Source organism: Hibiscus syriacus, unplaced genomic scaffold, assembly GCF_006381635.1.
Source record: "Hibiscus syriacus cultivar Baekdansim isolate YM2019G1 unplaced genomic scaffold, ASM638163v2 tig00111392_pilon, whole genome shotgun sequence".
NCBI classification, from domain to species: domain Eukaryota; kingdom Viridiplantae; phylum Streptophyta; class Magnoliopsida; order Malvales; family Malvaceae; genus Hibiscus; species Hibiscus syriacus.
In genome coordinates this window covers 1,317,322-1,334,592 of record NW_024063078.1, presented here as the reverse complement: position 1 = coordinate 1,334,592, position 17,271 = coordinate 1,317,322, and the positions used below count along the sequence as shown (strand labels likewise).

At 34.8% G+C, this 17,271-nt stretch overlaps 1 protein-coding gene across 1 annotated transcript; it reads right to left on the bottom strand.

The window, feature by feature from the left end:
• Positions 1 to 251: 251 nt before the first annotated feature.
• On the bottom strand, positions 252 to 9,925 carry LOC120160761 (molybdenum cofactor sulfurase-like). Its single transcript, XM_039171113.1, is given in 24 exon segments — positions 252 to 589; positions 683 to 793; positions 941 to 1,077; positions 1,184 to 1,416; positions 1,571 to 1,722; positions 2,831 to 2,895; positions 3,493 to 3,603; positions 4,063 to 4,162; positions 4,977 to 5,078; positions 5,193 to 5,270; positions 5,596 to 5,712; positions 6,064 to 6,110; positions 6,113 to 6,139; positions 6,142 to 6,164; positions 6,440 to 6,596; positions 6,670 to 6,708; positions 7,198 to 7,243; positions 7,373 to 7,475; positions 7,642 to 7,768; positions 8,172 to 8,329; positions 8,543 to 8,703; positions 8,950 to 9,008; positions 9,431 to 9,529; positions 9,689 to 9,925. Coding segments are annotated over 24 exon segments (2,499 nt in total). The 5' UTR covers positions 9,825 to 9,925; the 3' UTR covers positions 252 to 478.
• Positions 9,926 to 17,271: the final 7,346 nt, after the last annotated feature.

The following is a 17,271-nucleotide window of genomic DNA, read 5'->3' as shown; positions in this document are numbered from 1 at the left end:
TCACGTCATCAAAACGATCAAATGTCTAAACGACTAATATGAACAAATAAAGCTTAAGGACTAAATTGAGAAAAGTCATAAACTCCAGAGACTAAAAATTAATTTATCCCAACAATAAAAAGGGAAGAAGAGAAAAGTCAAGTCAAAGTCATGAGTCATGGACGTGTATACATATATGAATTATTCTCTTATACTGATAGCATTGAAAGTAACACAGTTCAAAGCAATACACACAGAAAACTTGCATCAACTGGAGAAAAAAGAAAAAAAAAATTTATTTCATCATTACAAGACATCTGGAAGTCATCCATTGTTTGACATTTATCGCACAGCTACGAATGCGATAACAAAATCATTTTCGTGCCGTCCGACCCGTGTTTATGTTATGTAGTATGCGTACATCGTCGTGTTCGGAGTATGCAGTATACCCTATACATGCTTCTATTATGTTCTTTTGTTGTTTTGTTGTATCTCCTTTCTATTCTGAATTTGGATAAACTCCATCTCCTACCTTGAGCCATGAATTTGTATCCAACTCAGCTTTACTACCAGGATCATACCTCAGCAATACCCCGAACAAAATCTTCCCCTGGATCCATTGAAGAACTTAATATCACTCGCATTGCAGTTGAAGAACAGAAAAAAAAGCAACAATTATCGATTTTAGATTAGGGAAGCTAACCCTGACTCTCCTGTATGATGCTAGAGTTGCCAAAGGTTCATTTGTCTTCTTCACTTGCCCTGTTTGCTGATAAAAATTAATCATCTGGCAACGGTTGCAGCCACCTAATGACTGGAAGAAATAGTTATTAAGAAACACGGGACATGTATACCATATATTTATTGGATTTTTGAAAACGGAAAACACAAAATGCCATCTGGAGTAGTATATTTGCACTCCGGATGATATAGGAAAGCAGGTAAAGGTGAAGAACTCAACAGTAAAATATGTGTTTCCAATTCTGAGACTCCTCCATCCATCTTCAGCATATGGTTCACCTCCGGATATGACAAGGTTGGGCCGAAATCTCATCGGGTTGACGTAAGGTGTGCCATTACCAGAGAGTTTTTGAGTATCTGGGACCACAAAATTAGAAAATTCACTAAAACCATGAAGAATCTAAACTGAAATGCCAATTTCAGCTTCTAGCTTGATAATAAAAGAGTTCACTGAAAATCATACTCGAGGATAGTCTATTATTGAGGTCGGATACACTTTCCTCGGAAATCAATAAGAACTGAGCTTCATTCGTAAAATTCACCCTGCTATCCACATCTCTGCACATACCCACACTTCTGTTGTTGTTCAAAGAGAAGCAGTACTCGGACTGGTAACATCGCACTAAAGTGCAAGGTTGACCAACAGCATTACTAAACCATTGATTGATTTCGTTCTCGTAACATAGGACTTCATATCTGATAATCAGGAAACAAGTACTTTAATAGGAAAATTTTAACTCAAAGAACTTTTGGAGCTTGAAATTAAATGCAAATCAAACTCCAACAATGTTAAGAACGCGACTTAAAAATAATAATAAGAGAAACGAAGACTCTTATGATCATATCGCACCTCTGATTATTCAAATAAAACTCTTCTTTCCTAAAAAGATATGAATCAGGGTCTAGTTTGATCTGCAATTTCCTTTTGCAATGGGGTGAATCTACAGACAATATCTGCTGCTTGAGGTTAATGAAGGTATTAATGAGGGACATCTCAGGAACCTACAAAACAAAACAGGATAAAAATGAATTTCTCCAAAAAAATCCCATTGGAAAAACAATTTCCTGTCCGAAAATAGATACTCGCATGCATTAAAATTTTTTCCCGAAAGAAAACTTCTGAACAATCTAACATTCATTAATTCACCAGATAAATATATTAATTGCAACAAATTTTATATTACATATATTATAGGGTATATTTATATACCAACCAGACACAATTTCACATGGCTCTAGACTATTTTGTTCCGACTTTTCATTTTTATAGAAGTACACGTGTCTGACACATTTCCGAACGTGGGTTTACCTTTCAAAAACCCTCTAATACATAGAAAACTTGGAGGGAAAAATAAACATGCCTGTTTCAGAAAACACTAGTATCCAACACTCATGCCCGTGTTCAAGTAACATTATTCTGGTACCGGGATTATTATGTATAAGTTAGTTGTTCACGGTCATCATATTATCATAGTATTGAATCTCATTCATCACCGCATTCCCGGTCAATCAAACGAAGCAATCATAATATAGAGTATCCATGTGTCATTAAAGAAAGGAGTAAGAAAGCAGTGACAAGAAAACTGGACCGAAGAGATTGTCAAATAAACGAGTTTTTCTTTTTCTTTCCTCCATTTCAGTCTGTCGGATTACTTAATAACATTGTTCTGGTGCGTACAAATTTCAGAAACAGATCCTTCCTAGTTCCTAATGTTTCCTCCTAATGGAAGCCTTTATCCCATTTTCTTTCAGACACATCGATTCTAATCTCTATAGCTATTTTGTATTGGTTAAGGGCATATATATCTCTAAGGAATAACCTTAATGCAAGGAATACTTTCATGTTAACATAGGTCCATGCTAAAGCTGTTGGAAGACACATTCTTTCAAACGACTCGTACTAAGCTGCTCAAGCAGAGGATATTCAATATTTTTCATCAATCTTATCAAAGAAATAACAAATAGAATTTCCAAGTATTCAAACTATCAAAGAATAATATCCTCCGAGTACGTCACCATATTTTTCATTGCATAAAATGTAAAATATCAACCAATAATTAGGATAAAAAACATAAATCAAAAAACAACAGCACTAAGAGGTACAGGCAACCTTCTTTTGTGTAAGAATTTCGCCACTCAAGCTTTTAAGAAGCCATTCTCGATCGTATTGCAAACCTGCATTGACAGGTAATAGTGAACAGATCTTTAACTTCTACATACGAGACAGGGAAAGAAATTGGCAAGCAAAGATCTTCCATTCGAGCATTCACAAAAGGAAAAATGAGAGATTAAAAAGAATTCATAACAGAAAAGCATTGTTCATTTTCATTCAGAGCATACACAAGTTTGGAGATGTAAGACCTCAAACAATGGTGATAGTTTCAATTTAGTTAAGGTATCATTATCCATTTGCTTCAGCAACATTTAATTCCTTCATAATTTATTGCCACTACAAATGAGTAGGGCTCAACTGATTTAAAAATACTACCATAGGTAGAAATTTGTGTAAACACTATGATGGTACATGATCATAAGGAGGCAGTGTTTATCATATGTTTTGGCCAGTATAAAATAGTGTTCTCACCATGGGAAATAACATTTTATAAAAGAGAAACTATAACATATAAACATAAAAAACCATCAACTTGGTTATAAAAATTTCAGTTTGACCTTTTGCTATATGGATGGAGCAAAAATAAAAATATAATGTTGGTTTAACAATAAACGACTAAAGAAGCCAATGTCCCAACCATAAAGATAACAACAGGTTACCAGTATTGCTGAGATGCCAATTTTTCACACTGAAACCTGCGCATGATTTTATTGGGTAGATGTTTATGGACTTAAGGCAACAACCAGAGCTTGATAGTCGATCTTCAAGGCCTGCATTCAGAAACAACAATATGTTATACCACAAACATAAAAAAGCCAGTACCAGAAGACAATTTGATGCCATTTGCAACTTTCATACAAAAAATTACGAATAGATATAGAAGGCCCCTCCTCTTAAAAGAAAAGGAAGTGCTGCACCATGCAAAACTTAATGAAGTATAGTGGTATCTGTATAATGGCAGATTAAAAAAGTACATGTATTCAAGGTACCAAATAAGAAAATAAAGTGATTAATCTACATAGAAAATCAGAATCCATATAAAATTGTACTATATGACACCATGTGCCATTCAAATTCCTGTGGTCTTTGACAGTCTAAATGACACCATAGTACTAATAGAATTACTTTACAGAAAAAATGATTTGTCAATCAAGCAAAGGATAACTTGAAAATCTAACAAACAGTTTTCATTTCCCTGGCAATAAAAATGAACCAAAACACTGAATAACCTTCAATTGGATATGGAATTGACTTTGATCTGAGCAGGTACCCTTTCCCGAACTCACTTGGCATGGATACAAAGGAACTTCTTATAAAATCAATAAATTTCTGTACGGAGGAAAAAGTAACAGTCACTAAATACCATCCAACAGAAAGAATGACAGAAACAAGCACCAAATATGCTCAACATGTTATCCTAAGAGATGAAGAAGGTCTACTTTTAGGTTCTTTTAAGATGCCTTCTGGTCTGGGTCCACCTATTCTGATGGAGTTAAAGGCTGTTAAGGAGGGTTTAAATTTCTTTCACTCAGTGAGAGGAGGTATTAAGGGTCGATTGATTATAGAATCAGATTGTAAAATGGTAGTGGATTGGATTAAGGATGGATCTTGTTGTCCTGTTGTCTATGCCTCCATTGTTAGTGGGGTAGCTGTTAAACTCAAAGAAGTAGAGGGAGTTATTAGATGGGTGGCTAGGACAGCCAATATTGAGGCTGATGGGTTGGCTAAGTCTGGTATTGGTTAATTTTTCTTTGTTGTTGGGATATTTTATTTTGGGTTTTTAGGTTGTTTGTAAGGGTTTTATCTTATTATTGTATCTTATGTATCTTTATTAATAAAGTTTAAGGCACTCTTTTCCTCCTTCCTCCGATTTAGGAATTCAATATGAGTTCCTTAAATCATGAAGGGGTTTTTTAATGAGGCCTCAATTCCTATAAAAAAAAACATTTTATTATCTATGGAAATCAACAGTCCCGACAGAAGTTCTAATAGATCAGTATCCTTTATGTTGGAACCGTCTATGTTCCATTTCACTTGACAGCTGATGCATGGATATAATAAAAAGAATAAAAAAAGATCACCTATTATTTTTAGAATAAAAATAAAGGGCAGAATTCAAAAGGTAACAAAAAAAAAACCCTACCTTAGCATCTTCATAAGTTGACATGTAACCAAAAGATACTCTAACTGCTCCAGTTGGTTTGCCATTTATTACATCATTGTCATCCCAGCAAACATGCCCAGCCTGAACTCAAAGCAAAAGTTATTGTATTTCTTTCCCGTAAATCAACCACATCCATATAACTCAACCACTAAAATATATTAAAAAGATTATCAACCAAGCAAAAGAAAGGCATACCTCTAAGTTAGAAAGAAGATCTGAGTGAGACAAGCCAAGATATTTTGCACAGGCACCAGGATTGCAAAAGCATCCCGTCTACAACAAAACAGCAACGGAAGGACAAAAGAATTACCATCACAAAGCTAGTAACACAAGTGCAGTCAATTATTGCTTTAATCTGAATCAAGATCAATAACACCGGTTTTCCTAGAAAATTGTATAAGCAAACCTCAAATAAATTGACACAGTAGCAGAAAGCTAGAAAATTGCCTCCTATTATAACAAAGCATTTTGAGGTTATAAACAACATATTTAAGAAAACATGAAAAAAAGGCACTTAGCAAGCAATCACTAAACCATAACACAAATCACTATTTGTTTATAAAGTTGTGCTTGCTCTAGACATTTTCTCAGAGTTTACCCTTAACTCAATCCCAGATAAGGATGCCAATTTTTCCACCTCCCGATATCCAAACCAAGAGCCATCTGGTCTTTTCATGTTAAATGAGACAATGGAGCCAGATTCATGCATAGAAACCTATGAGAAGAGTTGCAAAACATTTAAAAGAAGGTTAATAATTAAAAAAAAATGGAAAGAATGGAAAGCACAATCAAAGCAACTTATAGTGTAAAACTTCAAACATCCAAATAGACCAGACTAAGAAAATATAAGCTAAAAACTTCTTGGAATCCCACCCAGAAAGTAATATGCCTTATTCAACCTGAAATCTTGAAATGCTTTACATGATACAGATTTTAAAGAGGAAAAAAAGCAACATGAGAAGATTCCCGTCTTTTTTTCCATTTCAAGTACATCTGAAGCAGTAATAATATGTCATAATTAATGCTTATTTGGGGACATCTACTGCCTTTAAGTTATGTAACTAACCTTCAGAGCACAATTGCCATAAAGAGTGCAGACACTTGCTCCATTTCATGTCGCAAATCTAAGAGCTTCTTTTTCAAAACATGGTAAGTGACATAGTATGCCTAGAAGAGAACGGAGTTAGAAAAGGGTAGGCAGCAATATGTAAATAGGAGTTAAAAATGACCATTATTGGCCAAAAAGAAACAAAGGATGTAAAATAGATAACCAAGCATGGGAAACAGAAACCGAATACACATGAACAAAGTAAAATAATTGAGGAAAACATGCTATCATATGAACATTCACAACGATGTAAGATATATAATAGAAAACAAAATCGGTAACCCTAATAAAATCTTTGAACTTTGCAGTGTTATAGAAATAAAAATTTGCATACCGGCACATTGCAGATGTAGTGAGGGTATTCAATATCTTAAATCCATGACGAATAGATGCTATGCTAAGGAATGAAATGGTGCCATCCTCGAAATGCTCCTCAACACCTTCCCGTCTTCTGACAAAGTCAATGTCAGCAATCGAAGCAGCAACGGTGCCTGTAACACTTATAGTTAACTAACAAAACAATTTCTGTATATGTAACCATCAAAAAGATTTCTAGGGACAGACCTCCACTGAAATAGGTCTTCTTCAATAACTTAGCAGCATCTGAAAGAAAAAGAAAAGAAAAATGGATATTAGAAAACCATATTAAAAAAAAGATTCCTGTTCTTAAACTTTGATTTACTTAATCGGGATTTTTCTAAAGGCTATCTAAAGACAGGGAAATATAAATCAATAAATCAATGAATGCCAAAACACATTGAGAAATGAAAATGGAAAATTCATCATATCTGTTTCTTTCACAATTCATGAAACTTTTCTATTTCCTGAAATGCATAGTAATCTCAATGACTCATGCTTTAAAAAAAACAGAAAGAAAGAAAGTCCATGCTTACAATCAAAGAATTAGAAGTGTAAATCATGAAGCTTAATGGAAAACATATTCCTTTCTTCATTACAACAAACCAATTAGGCACAGGCACATAGCCAAAATATCTGACGGATCTATCTTACTATTGTGTTAAAAAAAAAAAACTCCTTACTCCAGCTGGGTATAACTTCAGTAACCAGTAATCTACAGACTCAGCCACTTACCATTTCGAATTATGAGAGCACCAAGTCCAGTTGGATAGCCAAACAACTTCAAAATGACAATGCAATTGCAAAACAGCATTATGTTGTTAGATTAGTTTCTTCTGATTTCTACCATTTAAGGATAAACAAAGAGTTAATACTCACTAAAAAGTCCTGAATGGTCTCATCCATTTACCTTATAAAATGAGATGACAACAAAATCTGCAGGATACAGTGACAAATCTGGAGGCTGTGTTGCACAGCCCTTTGCAGCATCAATTAAGACCATCCAACGTCCCCTGATTATACAAAGTGATGATTACCAAATCTATGCCATGGAAATGTAAAGAAGCAATGCTTAAAAACTAATGTCTAAAAAGTTGCATAAAAAACGCACATTTAAAACAGAGACATCAAAGAAACACGGGTACATTTAAAAATAATGATTTCAAGGAAACTACATACTTTGAATATGGCGAGCCTTCCAAAAGATTTTCTGCATTTTGCTTAACAATATCCACCAAATCGAGGCTAAATCTCATTCCAGAGAAATTGCACTCAGAGGGGAAGGCAAACAAATTGTAAGCATCACCTGCAATAATAAAAAATGATACGAAGCTAAAAGGTGGCAAGGAAAAGGACACCATATGCTTTCCTCCTCCTTACATTAATATTTCAAGAAGAAAACGAATTATTATAATTATTTTGAAAGCAACAATATCATTTTCTTTAGTCATGCATCCAACAAGGAAAACCTTGTATGTTTTGTATTTGCTGTTTATTAAAAAATCTTTTGGTTGAGCAAAAATCTGAAAAGAAAAAAGACCGAAATTCTTTTTAAAAACAATATTTATGTCTTTATCAAGATCCCTAGCCATAAACTTTTATATAAGGTCTTCTTTCAGCTAATTGTACAAAAAATAGTTATTTCATCCCGAATCATTTCTCTTACAGGTATATGTAGTTTTCAGTTAACATATTTATCAAAATGTTACCTGTAATCACCCCTTCCAAAACTTTACGTTCATTTCTTCTCTGCACTGAATGCTGTGATACCTGAACTGAAGTCGAAGAGTTTTGAGGTGATCCATCCTGCTCCACAGTCTCATTTACATCTACAGCAAACGCTGCAGCTCCTTTACTGAGAGCATATCTAATAAATTATTAAGGACAAAGTTATAGATTCAATAATACCAAGGGAAAGAACATAAATGCGATCCTGATCAGTCATATAGTCAAACAAAAACACAATATACTATTAATATCACCGGAAATATTAGATGAATTTAGAAAAAGAAAAATCATAACATGAGTGCACCAGACTCAATTTATAATAGCAAACCCAAAAGTATAACTGGCAGGATACTCTCTAAGACCAAGTACACTATTATGATTTTCCATTGTGTACATAAAGGTGCTGTTGCAGCTCCAGGGAAAGTTCTCCCCTATAAGCTTCAATGCAGCAGTTGCCCCAGAAGTGAATATACATTTATAATCCTTTTGAGAAGCATTGCAGTAATCAAGGACCTATTTAGGAAGAAAAATAAACAAAAGAAGACAATGATTTTGATACCACAGACACAGCAAGATAGTTTATTTACAGGCACACATAAAATTAGAGCACGATTACCAATATATATAAAGTAATCATTTATTTCTTCATAGACAATACAAAATGTAAAACCTTTAAAACAATGCTTGGCCTTTAAAACAAAGCTTGGCAAAGAACTAAGGACTGCAACAGAAAACAGAGTGAAGTGACATTCATGGTACCTGTCGGCGTGCTTCCCTTACAATGTCACTGGTGGCTGAACTTGAATCGCTTTGGCTATCTTACAAAATTAGTCAAGAAGAACATAAGCTATGGTTCTATATGAAACCTATTATTTCCAAGAACGGGTAAGACAATCCAATTATGACCAAATCTTAAACAACAGTAGTACCTTTACCTTTTCAGCCAAAAAAAAAAACCCATCAATTATCCAAAACAAACAAATACAGTACGGGAAATTTCAAAAGGACTATTATTCACGAATCATGGGTAAGAGAATACTTCCCAGAACAGAATAACAGAATTAATTTCTAGCTTCTCTTTCCAAAAAAATATTACATCTTTAGATGGAAACCAAACAACTGCAGTATGGAAGATATTAGTCAACATGAAACATATATAATCCAATGAATAAAGCATAGCAACAGTTGGAATTTGATCAAATTCAGAGAAAAAAACAATGTTTTCAAGTTAAGAGGATACGAGGATTTCCATAAACACTAGTCGTAAGATCTTTGAAGATTGCTTCCATCTGCAACTCGGAGTAAAGGGTTGCTCCAGCATGGTCCAAATACACAGTATCTACAATACCCAAAGCTCAAAATAGCTAATCAAAGTACCCAACCCAAAAGCATCAAACAAAAACTCGAAATTCCATTTCTATCTTCGAAAAGTTAAAATATTTCTTACTTGGATCCTATAAAACGAATATAAAAAAGAATCAAAGAAGAAAAGAGCTACCATCTAATCGCTTGAACTCGGAGGCACGAATTTCGTCGATGGATTTAGAGGCGTTTGGGTATCCGTAATAGTCAACGAATTCCTTGAGGAATTCTTCCTTGTCGTTCATTTGCAGAGAATTTTCAGGGAGAGACATGGCGATAAAAATTCAATAATGTTGAGCAGCAAAAGGATTGAATTAGGTGAGGGAGTCGGTCCTCTAGCTTCTTCCTGTTGGATTCCGGAGCTCTTTAATGTTTTCAAAGTTCAGGCACGTTACCTCAATATTTTTTTTTTTTGACACAAATGATCGCTCAATTATAGGTTATTATCGTTATAAGTTTATCGATTATTAAAAGTTATAAAATAGTTTCTATATTATAAAAAATTATTTTGTTGAGTCTCTCGACTATTAAAAGTTACAAAATAGTCACCCGACTATAAAATGTTACTTTGTCGAGTCCCTCAACTATTAAAAGTTATAAAATGATTACCCAACTAATCATTATGTTTAAACTCGTCATTTTTTGTAGTTGGACGTTAATATGTTGATTGAGATATGATAGTAGTTTGAGATTATGAGATCATATTTTATCATATCTCACTCAGCATGTTAATGTTCAGCTAAGAGTACAGTTAATTTTTTAACGAAAAATGACGAGTTTGGAATATAATGAATAGTCGGGTGACTATTTTGTAAGTTTTAATAGTCAAGGGATTCAATAAAGAAATTCCCTATAGTTAGATAACTATTGTATAACTTTTAATAATCGAGTGACTCAATAAAATAGTACCCTATAGTTAAGGGATCATTTGCAAACTTTACCCTAATTTTTTTCTCTTTAATAATTCATTAGAATGTTTATTATTTATATATTACATAGGTTTAATCACATTTTAAACCCTCAAGCTTTTTTACAGAATATCATTTTAGTCCTTAAATATTTTTCATCTACCCTTAAATATTTTATTTAAAAATTTAAAAAAAATGAAAATAAATTGTAGACAATTATAACAGTAGAAAATATGAAAAATTGTAAATTAAGTATAAAAATATTAAAAAATATATGTTACTTTTTTAGTTGATTGATTAAATTTAACAAAAATAAAATAAAATAAAAGTTGGGCTAAAAAATCTAAAGACTGAAACAATTTTTCTAAAGCGTCGAGGGATAAACAACCACTCATCCATTTAACAATCTATTCGTGCACGTCTTTTCTTTAATTCGATCTCCATCAGCACATAAAATCTAGATGGGGTCAACAGTCAACACATGCACCCTGGGAGACTAATTTTCGTTTCTTGCGTTTATTCAAATTAAATTATTTGCGAGAATTAAGCGATTTGAATGATTACAAAATTACTGTTATTTTTAAAGTTTTGAGATCGAGCACCACACATGCAATGATGTGAACGTTCAATATCAAATAATTAAAAATTTTAAACAAATATAATGTTATTTCCTTGATGCCATTGCCATCTTAGACGATAGCGTTAAAAATGGAGCTCTCATATTGTTTTAACTAAATTATTTCAAGATTTCGTATTATCTTACCCTCAACTTATTTTTTAAAGAATTTATTGAATACTTGTAATGATTTAGGATATAATTTATTTATCCTTAATGATATGGATTTGAGAAACGATTTAATTAATTAATACTTATATCATATAAAGTGTGTCATAAGATAGATGTAACAGAGATCAGGTGGATCTGGGGTTATATTTTAGACAGATTTTCTCTTTCAAGATATACCTCCTTAAACCAAGAATATAAACATTTGCAATGTAATCCTTCCAGTCTATTCTTTTCACATCACATCCAAATTTCATCTTCCATATCTAATTGAAAACCCCCAGATTAAACGAGTGATTATCAAAATGGAAAGGCTCTATACAGCTATTGTTGAATAAAGAACATACTTCCTCAATCTTTGTCGCGCATCTTCCATATCTTTTCCTCTGATGATGAGATAAATCTTACTGATCACATCCGGCATTGATCTTAGAATTTTCTCAACAAGGACTGCATTTCAAATACATCAAATGTTATAACTCTAGCAAATCTCTTAGATTATGTTAAAGAAACAAAGATTATTATATACATTTTGCGAGGAATCCAGCTGCATCAGTGGTAAGAATAACCCTTTCTTTTAAGAAAATTTTCAATTCCAATTCCATCTTTCTTCCGCTCGAATCCAGCTTGAAGAGACCTTGGGTTGTTTTCATTGTCTTCAATAGACAATGAAGTAGTGCTTTCGCTCTTGAGCATGATTTTAATATGAAAATAATGGTATGAATACAAATTATAATACCATGTGCTTACCTATTTGTTCTTGATTTGCCAATGGAACCAAGTGACTATTTTATATTTTATTCACGTTGATTATGTTGCGGAAGACGGCTATCAGATAGAGCAAAATCGCAACTGATAATTTGAGAAAATAAAAATGAAGATAAAAGAGACACAAAATTTACGTGGAAAACCCCTAAAAATATAGGGTAAAAACCACGGGCAACGGTAGAAGAATTTCACTATGAGAAAATAGGAATTACAACCTCTCTCGATCTACCAAGGAGAAAACAATGATAATTCTCTCTATATAAAAAAGGAGAAAACAACTCTCAAGAAACTCTCTAAAATCTCTCTAGTATTAGAAGAAAGCTAGAATGCTTTGGGATGATTTTGAAGCTAAATGAGCTAGGGTATTTATAGTTGAAGCTTTAAGGACTAATTTGTAAATACCCTAAATCACAATGACTAATTGCATAGTTTTACCATCCAAAATTTTCAACAATTTGGTGGCCAAATTTGACCAATTTTGCCACCCCATTAATGCCACCAAATTGTCACCCATAATGTTGACAATTGATGCAATTTGGTGTGCCAATTTTCAACAATCTCCCACTTGAAGATTTGATTGGAACAATCATATCTTCACACCATTCTTTCTACCTTGTACCTTTCATGTTGCTTACGTTTCTGACAGGCCACAGGAGGATCGACACCAGGTAAATTTATCAGCATTGATTGCCTTCGTCATGAAATCTGCTATGTTGTCTTTGGTATGGATCTTCTGCATATCTACCGTTCATTTTTCCACCTTTTCACGAATGAAATGGTACTGAACTCGTATGTGCTTAGTTCTTGAATGAAATGATGGATTCCTTACTAGATGCAAGGCGCTTTGACTGTCACAAAATAGAGAGACATACTCTTGATTGTGCCCAAGCTCATCCAATAGCATCTTCAACCAAATTGCTTCTTTACTGGCTTGTGTAGCTGCTACATATTATGCCTCTGTTGTGGACGTAGCCACAACTGACTGCAATTTTGAAACCCAGCTTACAGCTTCACCAGCAACTTTGAACACATATCCTGTAGTAGATTTGCTTTTATCCAAATCCCCTGCATAGTCAGAATCTACATACCCATTGATTAGTAAGTTTGATCATCCGTAACATAATGCAACATTTGAGGTCCCTTTGATGTATCTGAGGATCCTCTTTACAATATTCTAATGCTCTTTGCCTGGATTCGCCATGTACCTACTAACCACTCCCACTGCTTGTGCAATGTCTGGTCTTGTGCATATCATAGCGAACATTAAACTTCCCACTGCTGATGCATACGGTACTCGAGACATCTCCATCCTCTCTTCTTCACTGCTAGGACTCATACTGGAGGATAATTTGAAGTTAATAGGAAGAGGGGTAGAAATTGGCTTACAATCTTGCATGCTAAATCGTGACAAGATTTTCTTCAAGTAATTCTTTTGTGAAAGCCAAATCTTCCTATTACTTCTGTCTCGGTGAATTTGCATCTCTATGATCTTGTTTGCTGATCCCAAGTCCTTCATTTCAAATTCCCTAGCCAGTTGTGCCTTCAATTCTTCAATATGATCTTTGTTGGGTCCTGCAACCAATATGCCATCCACATACAACAGCAATATAACAAAATCGTTATCACCAGACCTCTTGAAATAAGCACAAGGGTCTGCATTAAGTCTGTTGTATCCAAGGCACATAATGAAGGAATCAAATCTCTTATACCAACACCTCGGCGCCTACTTTAGACCGTACAGAGATTTGTTCAACCTGCAAACCAAGTTATTCTTTTCGTCTTCTTCAAAACCTTCAGGCTGGAGCATATAAATCTCTTCTTCAAGATTTCCATGAAGAAAAACTGTTTTAACATCTAGCTATTCCAAATATAAATTCAATGTAGCACACATTGCCAAGACTACTCGAACTGTTGTTAGTCGAACCACAGGAGAAAAAATTTCATTGAAATCAATACCTTCTTTCTGAGCATATCCTTTTACCACCAGTCTTGCACGATACCTATCCACTTGATCGTCACCATTTCGCTTGATTTTGAAAACCCATTTGTTACCAATTGGCTTCCTTCCTTGTGGTAGTGGCACAAGGTCCCATGTATTATTTTATGAAGGGCTTCGATTTCTTCTTGCATCTCCATCATCCATAGTGAAGCATCTGAGCTGTTTATTGCCTCCTGGTATGTTGATGGCGCATCGTCCTCTGTTAAAAGGCAGTATGCAATATTACCTTCTATAACATAATCTGAGTGCCAATTGGGACATCTTCTCACACGATCTGATTGACGAGTTGTTGGAGCTTCAGAACTCTCTGGTTCTTGTTCATCATGTGCTGGTTCTGCTTCAGAAGAATCTGCTTCTTCAAAACTCTTTTTCCACATGTATCTGAGTAGTCTCTGACTTTTCAGCACTATCATCGTCTTCTTTTCTTTGTAGTTTATCTTCTACAAAGATAACATCCCTGCTAATGATCACTTTACGGGCAGTGGGATCCCACAAGCGATACCCCTATACTCCATCAGCATACCCCAAGAATTTGCATTTCCTGGATTTTGGATCCAGCTTTGAAATTTATTGGGCGTTGTACATCACGTACACAATACTTCCAAATACATGGAGGTTTGAATAATCAACTGGTTTACCAGTCCACATCTCCATTTGTGTCTTCAGCTCTATTGCAGTTGATGAAGCTCGATTCACCAAAACAGGCGGTATGACTGCTTCTGCCCAGAATGATTTTTTCTAGGCCTGCGTCCCTCAACATTGCTCTTGTTCTTTCTAACAAGGTTCTGTTCATCCGCTCTGCCACTCCATTTTGTTGAGGAGTGTTCGCCACTGTGAACTGTCTTTTGATGCCTTCTTTCTTGCAAAAGTCATCAAATTCTTCGCTTGTGTATTCTCCTCCATTATCTGTTCTGAAACACTTGATCTTATTTCCAGAATCAAGTTCCACCCGCGCTTTGAAGTTTTTGAAAGTTAAAAACACGTCTGACTTCTTCTTAATAGGGTGCACCCAACATCTCCTGGAGTAGTCATCAATAAATGAGACAAAGTATTTTTCTCCACCTAAGGACGTTACTGGTGCTTGCCATACGTCAGAGTGAACCAATTCTAGAACACTTTTTCCTCTAGAATTTGATGTGTTGAATTTCAACCGGTGCTGCTTACTTGTTATGCAATGCTCACACAAAGGAAGTGATACCTTTGTTAAGCCTGGAAGTAGCTTTTGCTCCACAAGGACTTTCATTCCTTGTTCTGACATGTGTCCAAGTTTCTGATGCCATAGCATTGCCGAATCTGAACTACATGAGGCAACAGAGGCTTTTGCTTCTACCAAAGTCTCTCCCTTCAGTATGTACAAGTTTGCAGCTATTTTTTCGCCTTTCAGTACCACAAGCGCTCCACGGAACACTTTCATGATTCCTTATGGTGTTTCAATCTTGCTTGCATTATTATCTAACAATCCGTAGGATAATAAATTTTTCTTCAGGCCTTTCACGTGCCGCACATCTCGAACAACTTTAATTGTTCCGTCATACATCTTCAATTTGATGGTTCCCACGCCAACGATCTCTAAGGCATGATCATTGCAACTATAAATAGATCCTCCTGAGACAGGTTCATAATGATGGAACCATTCTCTTCTTGAGGTCATGTGATATGTTACTCCCGAATCAATGAGTCATATATCTGCAAATCGTTTTCTTCCTTCCACGGTGGTTGACGCTTCACATCATAGAGCATCTCCATCATCTGAAGTGTTTGCGGTATTGCCTTGTGGATTGAAGTTTTTATTTAGACTCCAACAATCCTTCTTCAAATGACCCTTCTTTCTACAGTTGTAACACTTTAAATTCTTCTTGCTCCTCGACTTCGATCTACCATGTTTGTGACTGCTGCTTTGGCCACGTTCTGTTGATCTCCCTCTCATCGTTGTCATCGTTGTCAACGCTTCTGCTTATTGCATATTTACTTTTCTGTCTTCCTTGTTCTTGCGCCGATTTTCTTCTTGTAGAACATCAGCTGCAACATCATCAAAGACTAGACTAGTGACAATATTGTTTGTCAAGTTGATGATGAGTTGATCATACGAATCCGGTTGACTTTGAAGTAGAAGTTCAGCACGTTCTTGTTCTCCTATTTTACAACTTAAGGATGTAAGCTGAGAAAATAAAGTATTCAGTGTATTTAAGTGCTCCGTCACTTAAGTAGATTCTAGCATACGGAGAGTGTACAATTTTCTCTTAAGGAAAATTTTATTGTGCAGCGATGTGGCCTCGTACAATTTGGTGAGATGGTCCCATATCTCCTTAGTTGTCTTCTCCTCCTCGATGCTTGACAATACTTCATCTGCTAATGCTAGATGAAAGTTTTCCATAGCATTCCCGTCCATTTCGATCCATTTGTTGTCATCTGTGAAATCTACTAGCCTTTCGCTGATAGCTGCTAGACAACCGTCTTTCCTCAGGATGGCCTTCATCTTCAATTTCCACAATGAGAAATTTCTCACATTGAACTTTTCAATATCAAATTTTGTTTCCATTGCTTCGTTTACGGATAGCTCCCACTATTTCACTATCGTGAATAGTTCTTTGAAACCTTCAAAGAATGGGTAATAACTTCTTACTTTCTTATGTTGGAGGATCCACCTTTTGGTGGCAACCACAAAGTCAATAAGCAGATATTACACACTCTAATCTAGCTCTGATACCAATTGTTGCGGAAGACGGCTATCGGATAAAGCAAAATCGCAACTGATAATTTGAGAAAATAAAAATAAAGATAACAGAGACACAAAATTTACATGGAAAACCCCTAAAAATATAGGGTAAAAACCACGGGCAACGGTAGAAGAATTTCACTATGAGAAAATAGGAATTACAACCTCTCTCAATCTACCAAGGAGAAAACAATGATAATTCTCTCTATATAAAAAAGGAGAAAACAACTCTCAAGAAACTCTCTAAAATCTCTCTAGTATTAGAAGAAAGCTAGAATGCTTTGGGATGGTTTTGAAGCTAAATGAGCTAGGGTATTTATAGTTGAAGCTTTAAAGACTAATTTGTAAATACCCTAAATTACAATGACTAATTGCATAGTTTTACCATCCAAAATTTTCAACAATTTGGTGGCCAAATTTGACCAATTTTGTCACCCCATTAATGCCACCAAATTGCCACCCATAATGTTGACAATTGATGCAATTTGGTGTGCCAATTTTCAACAATGTATTTAATTTTAAATAAAATATATATTTTATGTAA